Genomic DNA, 18,105 nt, shown 5'->3' with positions numbered 1-18,105 from the left:
GTGGTTATTTACATAGAAGCCAATGACGTTGCAATAGGAGGCTGTGCACTGGTAGTGATCTTAATGTGTAAAACACATAGTGTTGAATGGAAGTGTAAAGCTACAGTCAGAGTGATTATCTAACAGAAAGGTAAGACAAAATGGTGATTACTTGAAATCTCCATAATTATTTTTGACACTGCTTTGTTTTTACATCGGACAGTTGAAATGGGTGTAAATGTTTCACATGCTCCATTCTCAAGTGTTTCACATAGGAAAATCATCGGTGCTACACTGATGTAATTACCAGCTACTGCATAAATTACAAGTTTAAAAATAATAAAACAGCATTAGTAAAATCATTAGTAATTCTTTTAACAAAGCTGAAAGAGTTGAAATAAGGAAGAAGTCTGCTTTGGTCTTCTCTTCAGGGTTAGCTTCAGTCAACAAATATGTGTGCATATTGAATGAGCAAGCAAAGAGAGTTATGAATTTTAGCCTTTTAACAGAACCTCTCTTCAAAAATCCTAAATTATTCCTTTAATTTAAATGCACTGATTCAACACAAAGGGAGACTTTGTGGGGCAGAGGATTGAAAGAACAAGGCCTTCAAATTACCAGAGGCTCTGAGGCAGCCTCCCATACACAGAGCAAAAACATGAAGAGTTCAAGGTTGCCAGCAACTAATAGATTTCAAATGAAAGTGTGGCGGACAACAAGTATACCAAATGGCACAGAAAATGTCAAACAAATGCCATTCAATTTGTACCGCCGCTCTGTGTTTCACTAGATTAATGGACGCCTCTGCTGTGGAGCTTATTGCAAGATTTTTTTTTCCAGGTGTCTCTTGCTTTAATCTCTAGGACAAGGGTAAGACATCAAGCTTTCTCATAAGATCACAGCCGTTCATTTTTCTGTACGCAAAATTCGACAATATATGTCAGCGAGACATCTGTTGAAACCTCAAGGTTTTGTCAAGGGGGGCCTGCACACGGAGGATGATGCAAAGAGATGAGACGTTTTTCTCCACCACCGTTAATTTAGCTACTGAGCGTAGCTAAAAAGCAGAAGAGGGGAGAAAAAAAAAAGAGCTGTGACAACTTTGCAAGAAAATGTCCTTAATTCTAAAAGAACATCAACAAGAAAGCAGCGTCTGTCAGTGTCTTCCCTAACATTATTCAGAACTGATTCCTGCAGAGGAAGAGGGAGGTTTTTATCAATCCAGTATCTCTGACAGATCATTTGCAGAATCACTTACTGTACCTTTGCAGCTACAGAATAAAAACATGCTCATTTATTCTGAGCAAAGGCATGAATGAATATTAGAAAACATTAGCAGAATAATAGGGATATGTCACTTGTCTTGTCTCTCATTTATTAAAAATTTTCTTGTTCATTAAAATCTGCATTACAATATTTTTAACCAGGATGAAAGTCTCCATCTTGGATGCCATTCCTATCCCCACCGTTCTTTTCTGCTTTGTCCTGTGTACACACAGAGACACAAGCAGTGCTACCCTAACTGTGCTGCAGTGTAAAGATAATTAGCATTTTTATTGAAAACGTATGGTTTATTGAGAAGGTGTTCGTCTTAGAGCGGAGACGATGTGCGTGGGATTCTTGTGAGGCGTGGAGGATGTGTGACGACAGCAGCCTGAAAGCGATTATCGCTGATCTCCAATCAGTCCAAGGCCTGGGCCCAAGGTCATATCTGGACACAGCCATTTTCTGCTTTGCTTTCTCCATTATTCTACCCTCTCCCACCCCGTTGTCCTCATATCCTCATCTGCCATCCTGTTTCATTATTTCACTACGTGCTTTTCTCCTTGTCCGTTCTCTCCATTACCTCCTATGTATTTCCAACACTTACCTCTCTCCCTGCTTCCCCTATCCAGCTCTCGTGCGCCGTCTTTTATCAGTTAATTCGTTCTTTCTGTTCCTCGTCTAACCCATTTCCCTCTATCTCTGTCTCAGCTGTCGCTCCACCATCTCTCCCTCTGTTTTTTTGGTTCCTTTCCCATCTTCTCTTCTCTTGCAAGGAAACAACTGCAGTTTTTGCCCAAACAAATGAACATACCATGCACACACACTTAAACAAGCAATCCTAACGGTGAGTGACTGTTTCCAGGACAACACATACACACACACAGCTCGTCTAGTGTCATCATGATGAAGTTATTCCAAAGGTCCAACCCGTCAGAAGTCCTTAATTGGCCAGACAAGAAGGTTGATTTTATCTTTTAATTAGCTTTCCTAGTGAGCCAAGTTCTATTGTTTTAAATAGACTGCATGGGTATTGCATAACGTATCACTGGCTTTCCTGATTAATAATTCCTAATTGCTTTATAACAGCAGTTGAGAGAACAGCAGTATGCTGAATGAAGATGAGGAAATGGATAGACATGGCCCATGTGTCCTCTCCTATTTTAAAGATACCATCAAGTGGTGTAACCTTTTTGTTCCACTACCAAGAACAGTTTCCACTAGAAATACGGCTGGGTAATAAGACATGGAATACCATGGCAGGTTCGCTAGTATAAGGTGCCCATTTCAAAGGGTGAATTCCCGTGAGTTGTCCATTTGTCTTTTGAAATGTGAAATATGAATATGGGAGCAGCAGCAACATTTTGTAATGCAACATTTACACCAAAGTATAAAGTCAGAAGAATTGTCCATGAAATGTTATTCTGTAATTTATTTGCAAATTCCCCTCAGGTGTCTTTTGATTTTACTGCACCCAACCTGTTGATGCACGTAACCTGTTGATGGATAAGAATTCAACAAATGCAAAGGATCAAACTAAAAGCCCTTGCCATACCCTTGCCATATACAGTACCTCATCTAGCAGTCAGAGTTAATGCCTAATTTCTCAGATTTGCCTTAATAATACCTACATATATATTATATGTGTAATATGTAAAATAATTTCCACTTAATTTAGAATCTGCTTGAGATAAAACGCAAATAATATATTTTCTTAGTTATACAACCTGATATATTCAGTGTTAAAGGATCAATATGACTAAAGCTACACCAATCATCATTTTGTTGTTTTCTAAGATCAGATCCATCCATGTATAACAGTTGCCTTGGTGAAGCACTTTGTACAGCAGTGTGCTAATGGATGTATGGATATTTATAGTATGCCTGCAGTGCTATGAGCGAGTATACACAGGTGGCTAATTACTGCAGAAGCTAGCTGGCTAGTTTGGCACACGACCACCACACACTCGCACCACGGTGAGCCGGAGAGGAAAAAAGAGACGGCACTTGATTGTAGATTTGGAAAACAGCCAGAAACCTGCAGAGATGAGGAGCGGTGAAGCTAGCACCAGCCAAAAAAATTTGATGGAATAAAGAGGAGGGGGATGAAGGTGCATCATTTCACTGAAAACTGAACCGTACATAATTGAATTGCCTGTTTTACAACCCACTTTGAGGATTGTTTACGCTATCTGTGCAGTTGGAAACAACTCTGCCTGAATGGCAGTTGTGAGGGAAAAGTGCATCTGCGGTGGGAAGTTGTGTCTCTCTGGAGTTTGGCTCATTTTCTTTCTGTGCACTTAGTTTGTGATTAGCAACGGTCGCCCTCAGAGATGATTGCTAGGTGAGTCAGATGTTTACGCTGCGCCACCAGTGTGCCTACTGTCTGGGGAGATGCACTAAGAGTTATGGATATCCCCTGATGTTGCACTCATTTGACTGAGCTATACCTAAACTTGCCTTCAAACATAATAATGATTTATTAAAGTTGGACCTTGTGCTCTTTTTAAAAAGGCAACAGACTGAGCACACTGTCACATTTCACAAAATAAGCCATCTCTATTGAATCAGTTTGATGCATGGCAATACTTTGGAGATTTTTTCCCACTTAATGTCTTACAAAACATATATCTGGCAGCAATGCCGCTGACAGAATTGATTTCCTGCTTTATGCGTGCTGCGTGATGGTTGACAGCTGAAGCTCCAGTCTGAATGTCAGCTTGTTCCAAGATTTCCACATTATTACACCTTTCAAAGAAAATTGATTTCATAAATATTTGAGGAATGCAATACTATGGCTCTCTGCCATGTAAAGGTTGAGGTGTTCTCAGACAGAAACATCTGAAATGTGGACTCCCAACACCCAAAGACTTATTTAATCTTTAAACAACATGATTCTTTCTTTGTGATGTTGTAAACATTTCTCCAGGCTAAACACACCCCCAGGAGCAATGCAATGTATCACGGTGCTACCTGATCCAGACTGAGCACTTTAGACAGAAAGCTGAAGATGCTAATGCGCCGTCGAAAACAACTCTCTCCTTCACAGTACTTTTGCAGGTTGTTTCTTCATCTCTCTCACTACGACCCTCTATCTGTCAGCCGAGCTCTCTAATGACTTTGTATCATATGCTGCCTATTTTTGCAGAGAGAAATTGTACCCACACTGACCGACTGTTCATCAGATCAGAGCGTAACTCATCTCCGATTGATCTTACTCTGCCGATCTTTACTGCGAAAACCCCATTAACTAAGTATGTTTGCAAGGCGGTTATTTTTTCAAAAGCGGGAACGCCCAAGATAAGTCAAGAATGACTGAAAGAAGGCTAAAAGCCCACAGAACACCGATGCTCGCATGGGCGTGAAACAGATGTGTGTGAGCACGTGCTTGGCGGGGCATTAAGCAGGTATCAGGTTGTGTTTCCATCTGCTCCAGAGAGGGCTCTGATAGTCCTATTATTTAATCTGCCGGTCATTCTAGACGCCAGGCAAGAGCCGTTTAGCTCGACATAATTGAATGCTTCAGTGTGGGAGATCACCTTGGCTGTCTGTGTGGACTGTAGTGCCAAGACTGTAGATGGCTGTGAGACAAGGACTTTAAAAGTGTCCGCAATTTTGAAAAAAGTTACATTTTCTTTTCAACAATCAGTTTAGTTTAGGCTTGGGATGATACAAATGTCTCAATGTATGTAAACCTTAAATACAACAGTTTTACAAAAACAGGTAAAAAAATGTAAAATGAAAATATTTAACATGATCTACCAGCTTTTGATTGAAATAGAAACATCAGTGTACATTATATTGAGTAATGCAGTTGCTATAATCTTATGCCCAACATTTATTTATTAGTTTTATTTCAACTTCTAAGTAGGAATCCCCCCTGGAAAAAGCAGCTATAGAAGATTTGAAGAGCTTACGTTGAAAATATGGTGCAACAGCTTTCTTTAAGCCAGCTGATAATCAATGTGCAGCAATAAGGGGATGAGGAGTAGCCCTAACTTATCAAATATTTCATACAGATGGAAAAAATGGGAACCCTGGCCTTGTATTTGCCATCTTATTAAAAATGCTTTAAGAGATGAGAATGGTGAGAAAGAAAAGTTTTACTCATGGTGCATCAAGCCAAGTTTACTGATGGAAATAACTGAAGCAGCAACTTTTTCTAATCAGCTCAAAAATGTACTTCCAATGAGTCAGCCTGGTTAATTAGCTTTGACCATAACTTGGCAATAATAGGAGAGCCAAAGTGCAACATGTAAATTGACAATTGTCAGTGGGTGCCTTCAACACACACTGGACGCATCTTGTGAAGGGCACCAGGGCACATCAAATTACTAGTTCTGAGGAGTGGTTAGATTATTGATCGTTTTGAATAGAGCAGTTTTGACAAAGATTGTTCAGCACCTGGGGGTTGGAAGATTAGCCGCCTAGCAGGGGACACTGTGTGTATCACACAATAGATAATATAGGAGGCTTATTTTTGAAATGACAAAACACATCTGATCTGGCTGCCCTGGTATGAAATGATTGTGCCAGAAAAAGTTGGGGATGAAAAGATCATCATTTTAAAAGCACAAAACAGCAGAGACTAAATGAGGAGTACCTATTCTTTCTATGCAACCCACTTTTTGGTTGGCCATCATGTTAGTACTTATTCCAAAATCTAACAAAGTGTTAGACTTTATACTTGTAATAGACCAATATAACTTTTCACATTATAAATTTCTGTTAGCTGCCACAGTAGCTGGTATAATACAGAAAGCATAAACCAATAAGAGGTATGCCAAGTTTTTAGGAAGTTATGGTTTCAAACCATTCAAGTTTTCCATTTCTGCCAGAGAGGCTGGACATTTTGGACACTTCTTACTATGGAATAATGCACGGCTGTCCTTCTACCACCTGTTACTGATTCATCGCTGACTAAAGAAAGGCTCCTAATCTGGCAAGTTTGCTGAATTTAATTGTCATCAAAGTATGTCAAACATAAGGAAAAAGTTTTAAATCATGCATTCCTATTTCTTACTTTTATCTCATAAAAATATCCACTTTTAATTTAGGTATATGGACATTTTTGTACAGTACACACCTCAACAGATGTGTATAAGAAACAAATACAAAAAAATAGCTGAACAAGCTATAATAGGTAGCTGTTTCTGATTCTGAACAGTAACCACAAAATGGCAGCACATATTGGAAAATTATAAGATTTAGCTTTCTAGTAAAGCGGATGCAGAGAAAGCATTTTGCCAAAGCTTACGGACAAACCCTCCTCACTGAAAGAGTGTAAAATAAACATCAAGGACAAAAAGATATCTTTAATCTGCTAAATCTCCATGATGATCCCCTTTGCATTCATTAAGCTTGGAGGGGTAACCCAGATTTTGGATATATTTTATATTTTCCTATATTTTAGGAAATTGCAAGGGGAAAAAAATTAAAATTATTAAAGAAACCACATGATCATTTACCACATGTTCACACTGTCTCTGATTAGTCTCCCTCATCTCCAGTCACTCAGGATGGAGTCATTTAACTTCCTAATAAAAATATATGTTTGTATGAATTAGATCAATGCGACATATTGTATCTACAAAGTTAAATTACAACAAGAATGAACAATAAACCTCAAATAAAATTTAGGATAAAAATATAAAAAGCTAAAGAAATGTAAGCGGCACTCAGAATTGAAATTATTTTCATCATTAATAAAAACAGATAATTACCATTATTTCATAATATGTGAAAATGGTCCTTATAGAATATTTAAGTGAATAAAACATACAGAACGAGGTGTGAGAGTAAGTAATTCTTTGCCCCGATCAATGAAATGTCTTTCATACAGTATGCATGTTAGTCCAGCATATGTGAATCATTTTAGGACAGGAAATAAACAATATATGAGATTTTGCTACTTACTGTAGGGAACACATTCATATTGAACCTCCAGGTATTTGTATGTCCCTGGACACGGATCAGGGAAAACGTCAGGCCCTGCCACCACTGCACACTGTGTACGGTTGTTGCATCTGTAAGACAAACATGAGTGGAAAGTTAAAAAAATTAGCTAACCAGTTTATGTTTTAGCCTTTTGAACACAAAGCTACACAATAGATGATGTAACAGAGTAGGACCACAGTGATGTATTGTTAGGCCCACAGCTGCTTAATAATATTTTTCAAGAAAACAATGAGATACATTTAGTGGCTGTTATAAGAAAAGTGTTTTAAAAAGCAACAGCAATTTATGTAAATGAAGAAATTGAACAATATGTAAATTATAGGTTGGATAATTAAACTTAAGCGAAATAACTCCAACACAAACAAACTTGATATTGAAGTATGTTGCAGTCTCAAATGATTCATCCAACTCTAATCTCCCTTGTTCATTTCACACAGGCTGATTTGAGCTGCTCTTAGTAGCCCAACCATCTGGTATAGTTATTAAAGAAAATCACCGAGGTCAATTTTAATGAGCAAGGTAGAAGGTGAAATTTCAGTGTAATCAAATGCTCCTATAACCATAGCAACTCCTGTGTCCCTGAACATTGCAAATAAGGGATGGAAAGACACTGTGCTGTATGTGTTTTTTAATTTGTCAGTAGTCAGTTATTGTCCCAGTTTTACCAAGCAACGTTGGATTTGTGGAACAACAGTGTGCAGAAAGTGTCAGTGACAGAAGTGATAGCTTTCATTGAAACACAAACTGGTAACACGTTTTCCAAACCAAATTTATTATTACATGTCTATGTAGCTGAAACATGCACACTTCCGTCTAACTCTCTATATAATATAATTATAACTTTTCCATACTCTTCTTACCACTCTAGTAAGGCGGTCCTTTGTTTCAGTCAGCGAATCATTTAATCAATCAATTTAACCAATACAGTTTTTTGTAGGAGTTAAACACAATACAAACATACACAAAACCATCAAACACAACAGAAAAGCCTAACTAAATAAATAACAGAAAAACAATATTAGACAACGTGACTAATGTGAAATAGAATGTACGACCAAGGACATTCCACATTTTATACAAACTAAAGACAAGGACTGGTAAAAGCAATTACAATAATTTTCTCAAAAGTAACTTAAGGCACAGATAATTATGCTCCGTTCATGTTACACAAATGTACTTTATTTTGAAGTATTTATCTAGTGGGCCCTTGATGAGGAAGGGCATTGCCAAAGCCTGATGTTGCCATGAGCATGTGTCGTTGCTGGGATGGTGTGTTCAGAGTGATGAGCAGTGTTAGTTGTCCTCGCACTTAACCTCATTGCATGCGGACCAAAATGTTCATGTTTGACTGCAGTTAGTGATATTGGATATTTGCCTTTTGTTTTTATTTCTCTATTTACTTTTTTTAAGTTTATTTTACTATCATTTTATTGTAATATACAGTATGTCTTCCAGTTTGTATCTTGTAAAGTTGAGTGTATAAGTTTCTTTGACATTTTTAACAGGTAACATTTAGTTTCATGCTTCCTCTGTTAGTAAAACCCACATCTGCTCAGACGCATACAATTTCATGATGCACTTCTCTGCATCCCCCCCGACATTCAGGTGTCGTTTCTGTTTAAGGCCTCTTTATGTATGTAAATGTAGCAGACCACACATACTTGTGAAGTAGACATTATTGAGTTCACTTATACGCAAGATGGCCCACAATGGTTGCTGAAGAGCTATTCACAATGACACTACAAGAGTGCGCGTGTGCGGGGGTGTGTATGTGTGTGTTCAGCAGCAAGAACAATACCCTGCCTTTAAAAGTATTTTGACCCAGACTCTGGATAATTAATTCTTATCACCAGGGGGGTCCTCTCCTTTGACACACAAAATGTAAGTATTTCTCACTCCTAATAAAGCAGGTAATGTAAGACAGCACACTTTCTCTGTGTGCATGTTTATAAGCATGTACAATAAGGTGTACAGTGATAAAAATGCACACATCAGATTTATGAGTAGGTGTAATTAAACAAGCCACGCAAGCAAAGGTGATTTATAGGGGGGCCTGGTGGTGCCCATAATTTATCATGACAGATATACGTTATAACATTAAAATGCTCTTCACACTGAAGTGCCACTTTATCTCAATGGTACTTCTTGATTTACATGAATTATTGAAATAACACGCATGAAGAATACGTTATGTAGAGAGGACAAAAGGGGAGATATGAGAAGAAAGGGAATATTTTAAGATGGGTTATTAACTATATTTTTGTCCTCTGAATATTCCCTTTCAATTAGTTAAACTGATCTTGCTTTCCCTCTGTGCACACCTGTCAAACAGACGACATTTACATTAGAAGCAGTCAGACTCTCCCATTGAGATTTTTTAATGAGCATGTTGGATCCCTCAGGTCTCCCTTTTTCATAGTATCATTCAACAATTAGAATAATGAAATATGCATGAGAGATAATTTGATTTCTAGAGCAATATTCATGTGTGAGAAAACGAACATTGGCTGCGGACTACTTACCGTCACGTTCGTGGTGCTTACTGCTGACCAGTTTGTCAGTGGTCAACTTAAGGGTTATTAGAGTTTAAAAGGTTCAAACTGCATGTGTTGCCATGTCTGTCATATTCTAATAACAATACATGTCCCTCCTCTCTCTCTCCCTTCTTTTTTTCTCGCCTCTGTGCTTTTTAATTTCTTGCCCCGGTGGCTTCATCATCGGTCACCTGTCACCAGTGCAACTTGTGGAGTGAGGAGTGGGAATGGTATAAAAGTGACATGCTGCCACAAGTTTGCTCACAACTCCCACAAATGAACACAAATACCTGGGACACGGTGGTGAATCAGAGCAGAAAATGCCATTTAATGACCGCACATCTTTCCTATCATGAACTAAAAAAACAATCCATCTGCTGCTATTAATGTCATTTCACCTGCTGACAAGTAGTAGTAGACAAGAATGTGTTTCCTCCTACAGGAACGGGAGTAATATTAATTATTTCCATACTAAGTCTTTAAGGAGAGGGGATGTGAACACTGACAGCACAGAGAAAGTCAGCTGCTTTGTAAAAGAAATGTCTCATTATTATAGAAGGAGGAGGAATATTCCATCTAAAAAGCAAGGATCCAACAGAATTGGCTAGTACAACCTTCATGATGACTGTTTTAGTCATTGTGGAAATTCTACCTTAGTTTTTGGATAAACCAATGTGGCCTCTGTTCATAAGAACCCTCTTCACATCTTTGTTCTGTTTGGTATAAAGCAGGGGTCTCAAACTCCAGTCCTCGAGGGCCGCTGTCCTGCAGTTTTTAGATGTGCCACAGGTACAAAACACTGGAATGAAATGGCTTAATTTCCTCCTCCTTGTGTAGATCAGTTCTCCAGAGCCTGGCTAATGACCTAATTATTCTATTCAGGTGTGGTGCAGCAGAGGCACATCTAAAAGTTGCAGGACAGCGGCCCTCGAGGACTGGAGTTTGAGACCCCTGGTATAGAGAGTGTCCACACCACCACATTTATAGAGGGAGTGGGGGAGTTGTAGCAAACATAATTTTTTTGGTGAAAATACAGAAAGGAGAATTTAATACTTTGATTTGCATCTGGTCCACACCAGAATGAGACAAAGCAAATGTGTGCCTGAAAACCAAATCCGTTAGATTCCCTTTTAGCTATTGCCAATTTTTTTTCTTCTGTTTTCATGTTTTAAATCTTGTTAACTGCTCATTTCAGTTTGCTACAAGAAAAGTAAATGACTGGATTTACGTGGACATGAACCTTTTCACTAATAAATTAAAAAAATAGGCCTTGCACTAACGGAAGCTATGAATTTTTGTGCATATATTTCTGTTTTATGACACTGCAAAAAAAGTTTTTGGCAGAGTCATAAAGCACTGAAGGTTATTGACTAAATAAAGGGCAGGGAGCAAAGATTTGACAAAATCCCTTTTGTGCTATATCTTTCCCCAATCACTCCTCTCTCACTGTCTATTTCTGTCTGCCGCACCTTTTTTCCTTCTTCTCCACACACTTTCTAAGCCAAGATAATAAACCAATTTTTTTCTGCCTTTGTCTTCATCCTTCCCATCTAGGAATTATTCCTCTCAGTTCCTACTTCTTTGTCTGTTGTTCCAACTATAATTTTTTTCTCTGTTTATCTGTCTTAAACCCACTTAGCTGCAGTTTCCGAAATCACACACCGATATATGTGGTAGGCCTCTTATTGCTGCTTTCGTTCTCTGCCGTCTTCTCCCTCTCTCCGTTGCCTTAATACCTTTCTGATCCCTGACTCCCTCAGGGCGTCATCTTCAGCCTCCCTCTGTTTCTCTCACAATCCCTCCATCCACAGTAAAGCCCAAGCTGACGTCCCCGCACTAACGGAGCCGGTACCCTGATTCAGATCCAAAAATGACTTCCTTGTGTCCCCAGTATCTCCATTGCCTTCTGTTTTTTTCCTTACAAAAAAAATCTGCCTTTCCTTCAGCCAAACAGAACACCAAAACATCAGCAAAAACTCACAATTTTCATATTCCACGCATCAAATAGATGCACAGATTATCCATGCACACAACCCCATACACCTTTGCAACCTATTCTCAACACAGTTCTTTATTTTTTTCCTTTGTCTTTTCCTCTTTTATGTTAATTAGTATGACCACATCAAAGAAGGCTGTGCCCTGGACACGGACTTGCCTGCTGGTTTTTCTTTCACACAAACAAACCATTCACTAGCAAAGTTGAGCTGTGGCGAGCGGGGAATAAGGAGGCTGTGTTTCTGCAGTGGGTGCTGCTGCTGTTGTTATTGTCTCTGATGTTTTGGCACAACTCCTTTCTCTTCATGCCTTCCTCTCCCTTTCAATCATCTGTGCGAATATAAAGGACCATGTCACTGATTTGACGAGGCTGTCAGTGGCGGACTGAGCTCGTGTGTGGCAACATCTGTGTCTGAGCAAATGTCAACCTGCGAGCAGATACAACACAGAGAGGTCATTGTGTTTGTATGGCAGCCTGCACGTGTGAACCTGTTAAAAAATAAAGAACAACAATATGTAAATACAGAACAAGTAAGATGTAAAACTAATCCTGATGACTTGCGAGAAGTTTCTGAAAGTAAGTGTGAGGACCAAAGTGAAAGACTGAAAGCTGTACTAGCGTCAGACCAATACAGATTCCCTCCTAGAGACGTCATCCACAAGAGTGTGAGCACACACAGCGCATCCAAAACATTGTGGAATAGATCTCTCTTAAGTTATTTTCTTAAATTTCCACACAAACAACCCAAAGCCTTTTATCGTTTATTATTGTGAACACTATGTATGTTGCTATTAAATGTTTCTCCTTTGTGGTTTTTGGAAAAAGACTGTGAACACTAAGATGGAACTGTGTGAACATGATTTCAATAAAAGTCAGTAAAACTACCTTTAAATACATAATGCAATGATTAATTAGTCATTAATTTGTGATTAGTGTGCTATATCATCTTTAAGTCTGAAAACTGAACAAGTAATTTTATTGTATATGCATACACATACATATATTCGGACAACTGGAACTGATTTTGGAAGACATAAACTTGACATTTAGCTTTTAAACATTAAAACCAAAAATGTATTTATTTAACATATTTAAATGCATACATACTACATGCTCCCATGTTTTGTTCTTAGACAAAGCAGAAAATAGCCCCTTCCAAAACAAGAAGAAAAACTATTTATGGTTATTGAACAATTTTAAAAGTAAAAACTACAAAGTTTTACAAACCTTTTATTATGCCACTTAAATAAAACAATATAAAAGCAACCAATTGCCTTTTGATGTAAATTAATTAATAAAATGAGTCCACAAGTGTGTAATTTATTCTCAGTAAAAGTACAGCTGTTCTATAAATGACATCACCCTGAACACAGCATTGTGAAACATGGAGGTGGTAGCATCATGGAGTGGAGATGCTTGTTTTCAGCAGGGACAAAGCAACTACACACAATTTATGGGTTGATGGATGGAGCTAAAAACAGAGGCAACTGTGGAAGAAAATCTGTTACAGACAGCAAACAGACTTAAGATGATGCAGAGTTTCACCTGCAAATAGGTTGTAATAGAATGGCTACATCAAAACATATTCATGAGTTAGATTGGCCCAGACCAAGTCTGGGCATAACTCCAATTAAACATGTTTGGAAAGGCGTGATGTTTACAGGTCCTTCAAATTACAACTGACAGAAACTGAGACATTTGGTGAGGAAGCAAGAGCAAACATTTCTATGTGGAGGTGTGCAAAGCTGGAAAAGATATACATACCCTAAAAGGTCTGCATGTGCAATTGCATTGAAAAGTGATTCTCCAAAGTATTTACTCAACGGAGTTGAATCAAATTCAAAATCACATATTTCAGATTTTTATTTAGGGCATAAATACTATTGCAAGTCACTATTTATGATCCCCCAGGAAGTCTTTGGTCCCAAACAGAAAATGAATAATCTCAGACATGGAAAAATGTTTTATCCTGGGCGCAAATCCAAGAAAACATGATGCCAAACTGCGGTGCATAACCGCATAAAAAGATTCTTGTTTAATTAAATAAAAATTTAAATGACATTATATTCCATCTTGCCATTTTTTGTACCTGCTAGTGCTTGTTGCAGATAGCATGTTGCTTATCTTTAGTAGTCAATGGGCAAGCAACAGGCTGGAAATGTAAAAAAAATATATTCATAACCACAAACTATATGTGATTGTGTAACATGTTCCATTACTGTATTACTGAGCAATCTTTTGGCTCCTCTTTTCACGCCATCAGGAACACGGATGGTGAAGAACACAGAGAAATCTCTGGGTGGGCCTCCGTTAGAGAGTTGTGCAATGTTCTGAACATGCAATATGGATTCCTTGTGTGAATGTCACCGACTTGCTTTTTTTTCTCCCATGCTGTAAAGAGACATCCAGAAAACTGATTTGCTCATAATCTTATGGAAGAAATATACTCTCATTAGAATCAGACTGGTTTTACACATTACATTTTTATCCAGTATAATTGTATATATGACTTACAGTATATGTTTGCTTTAAATTTAGCATTAAAAATTTCATTTGCAAAAATTCTAACCTACAAAATTGCCGCCTGCAAAATTCACCTTGAAAAATTTCACTTGCATAAATTCAGCAACCATATTGTGACCTTGTAGTGACCCAGGCTAAAGCCATCGGAACTAGATGGAGTCCACTATCTTTTAGCCTTTCAAATTATGCTTAATTGGTCTGGGCCAGAGACCAACTTAAGGTCTCTGGCCCAGAGAACTTAAGTTGGTCTCTTAATATTTAGCTGCGCGAACCAGCTAACTGTTTGAAACCTGATCAAATTTGATTGGCTAAAAGATGACTGATTGCTTTGGCTTGAGTCACCAGAAGGTCACCACATTTGCAGGCAAATTTTTTTGCAGGCAAATCTTTGCAGGTGAAATTTCAACGATGACATATTTGTTGGCAAATTCAAAGTAAAAAAAAAATCGTATGCATGATTACACAGGACAAAATTTCAGTATTATTAATTCAAGATTGTGGTGAGACTATATGATGTTATCTTTCCAACATGATGGTGAGTCTAAAATTACAGTCTAGCAAAGTAGCAGTACACGAATGGAAATGATTTAGACCAGAGTATATATATATATATATATTTTTGAATTACCTAATCAAAGTCCAGACCTGCATCCAACTGAACATCTTTGATGATACTTAAAAATTGCTGTCTACAGTTGGTTTCAGTTCAGACTGATCTTGAGCTATTTGAAAAGAAGTTGCAAGAGACATATCCCAAGAGATCTAGAGAAGCACTTGTGAGAGATGGTTCTACACTGTTCTTCCACTTCACATTTATGGACTACTTGGAGCTCCTCCATCACATTAAGGCACAATAAAATACAATGAAGTGGAGTGTGTTACAAGGAAAAATGTGAAAATTTCCATGACCTTTGAATTGTTTTGACAACATTTTTCAAAATAGCCTACTAATCTGTATTAGTGTATCAAATATGACCAAATATGGGAAAAAAATTTAAAAGAAAAAGGGCATGCATATTTTTACAAGGCGTGGTATCTGGGGAATTATGCAAGAGCACATTTTAGATGGCTCGACATAGAGGGAAATGATCTGAAAAGATTCAAAGAGGAGTTTAAAGGAGTTGCTGTCAGTGCATGATGGGAAAGCATATTAATATGTTTGCCTTGCAACCAAGTGTGTCTACTCTTTAATTAAGAATGCATTAGAGATTATGCTATATAAAGCTTACATCCCAAATAATGTATTTGTTACTTCCAGAGTAATGTGCCTGGATGCAAATTACTGTGAGAAAAATAAAGCAGAAACTATTAAATAAAACAGCTAATAAAAACATTATATTCACATCCAAAATGCATCCATAAAATGACAATTTGTGTAACACAATAATAATACATAACATTTTATTCTAAGTGAAATTTAATAAAGTCTCTCATGGTGAGACAAATTTATTAAATAAATTGATAAACCCCAAATCAAGGATGCTATAAATAAGAGGAGAACAAAAGGGAAGAGATGACGTCTCCGGGGTCGTTATGACCAGCGGGAGCTCAGGATAGTCATTTGACAGCAGAAAGAGTATAGTTACAATATCTTGCTACAGGAGAAAAAGCCACTGTCTCCCCCTCTCCTCCTCTATATACCACACACACGAGATTCCTCCACTACTGGCCTCAATTCTGTCTTATTGGACCCTGATGTGGTTATAGACACATATTCAGAAGGGCTCTTCGGAGATGGACAACTGAAGTGATGGAAGTGCATTGAGAACAGGAAGTGGAAGGAGAGGAGCAGTGGAGAGAGATAGACAAGGAATCTAGTAAGTAATTGAAGATTGATGCAGGGTTTGTGATTGACAGAAGGGAGAGATAGGGAGCAAACCAAGGGGCCTGTGTGTTTGTACAAGTCTGTGTATATGTCTACCTTGGGGGATGTATGGAAGTAGATGCATCACACCTGTACCAGACCAACCACACTCTACTGATGAAGAAATGACAGATCTGTCTCACTTTTTGTCTTCCTACCCCCTCCAACACGGCACACACACATACACACCCACACACACACACGCACACAAGTGAGAGCAACACCAACACAGTGTGGAGCTCACTGAATGTGTCTCTGTCAGCCTGTCAGACAAACCACAGGTAAAATAATGTTGTTTTCCCAACAGGAAAAGCTTTGAAATGTGTTATATTATTAATATTTGGCTGGAGGAGGCCACCTTCTCACATTTGTCACGTTTTCTTTTGATAGATTTTTTTTTTTTTAAAACAAAGAGCTTTTCATACACCGAAATGCATTTACACACACAGTGACTATATCACATGTATTGCTTGCTGGATGGTTTGTAGGGTGTCTAAAACCAACCAGCATCCCCTCCCTGCCCTGTCAAGCTTCATGCATGACAGGATTCAAAATAAACTGCCATTTGGAAGATGTCAGCGATTAAAAAAAGCTGCTGGAGAGATGATCAGCGATCACTCAAGTCAGGCGAACAAGAATTGCAAGTTAAACTTCGATTTTCAGTCTAATCCATCAATCTGCGGTCAGCCTAGTAAAGCCAGCCTCGTTTCTTTGTACTGAAGGGTTAAAAACATCTAGGACAACCCACTCATAAATGTATGCAATAAAATTTGTGTGATGAACTGAATACATTTTATTTGGGTTCATTTTGATCAACATTTTTTTCTTGGTAATTATGCAAGATTAACAACTAAGAGACATTTCAAAAACTTAGTAAAAATTTGAACCATTGTTTTTAAATGTACTTGTACAGGTAAATAAGCTAAATTCTAACAACCAAAATTATTCTGCTCAACATTTTCATCCTCTAAGGATTTTTTCACAATTCCATCAATATACTCAAAATTAACGGTCAGATTTCTCTATATATCCAGGTAGAGATATTGTGTTTGCAATAAAAGGTGAACTCATGTAAAGGTTTTCCATACAATTTCCAAGAAAAACACTCAGCTCCGTATATTTATCAATTATTATCTCTAATAGCAGTGAACACAAACAAAACTGATTTATAATATTATGACATGGTATGGTCTATCATGTAGAAAGGCACCAAACACAAACAAAAACACCTCATCGTTCCATCCTTCTGGTTAGACTGACAGCCAAGTACAGGGTTTTTTTGAGCTCCGCCGTCTCCCCCTCTCCCCTCTCCTCTTCCAGGAGTAACCATAGCAACCTCCACGTCGTCCAATTCCAGGACACACTTGGGGACTCTTCCTCTTTATTTTACCTAGGCACATTCCTTTGCTTAGATCCCAGTCTTTCGCTCTTTATTATGTTTGCTTGTGGATTTTCTTTCACTTTGTACAATAAACATATATGACCCTCCCATTTAAATCTAGCTAAAGGCCAAGAAAATATCTAAGTCTGTATTAATTCTAAAGATGCAGTGCCTACAAAGAAGGAGGTTATCCTCTATCATTGCTCAGAAGCAGAAGAGAGGTGAACTGTGGGATTCAGTCAGTCTCGCCTGATAAAAGCACAGAGGTTTCAGGATGCAGCACATTTGCAGAGGAGCAGGCACCAAGGTAGGGCAGGGTGGGGGGATCGCTGCCTAGTGTTCTGGTTTGAATTTGCGCTTCAGTGACAGTGTCAAAGTATCAAGTCAGTCAGGTAGTCAGTAACTGTCTACACACAGGCAATGTCCAGGCCACTGATTCACGCTCGTCGTCTCTGAACGTGTCACACTTTGTGTGCATTTGCGTTTGAGAGGAGGTGGAAGTGAGCGCTGTCTGTGCCGCTCGCAAGCCTTTCTCAGGCAGCCATGTAGCTTTGCTGCTCAGTGAAGCACGATAACTAAGGTTAGCAGAGCTGCAGTGACAGAGGAA

The 18,105-nt window shown here is 38.3% G+C and overlaps 1 protein-coding gene across 12 annotated transcripts in view; it reads right to left on the bottom strand.

Annotated features, from left to right (window-relative positions):
- adgrl3.1 (adhesion G protein-coupled receptor L3.1) overlaps positions 1–18,105 on the bottom strand; it is a 166,078-nt gene that overhangs the window by 87,999 nt on the left and 59,974 nt on the right. For all 12 annotated transcript variants that reach the window (XM_032562033.1, XM_032562038.1, XM_032562039.1 and 9 more), the window contains exon 5: positions 7,159–7,268. In XM_032562033.1, the coding sequence (XP_032417924.1) occupies positions 7,159–7,268 (110 nt within the window). The remainder of the gene's footprint in view (positions 1–7,158; positions 7,269–18,105) is intronic.

Source organism: Xiphophorus hellerii, chromosome 5 (assembly GCF_003331165.1).
Source record: "Xiphophorus hellerii strain 12219 chromosome 5, Xiphophorus_hellerii-4.1, whole genome shotgun sequence".
NCBI lineage: Eukaryota > Metazoa > Chordata > Actinopteri > Cyprinodontiformes > Poeciliidae > Xiphophorus > Xiphophorus hellerii.
Note: the sequence above shows the minus strand (reverse complement) of the source record. Positions and strands in the feature narration are given on the sequence as shown.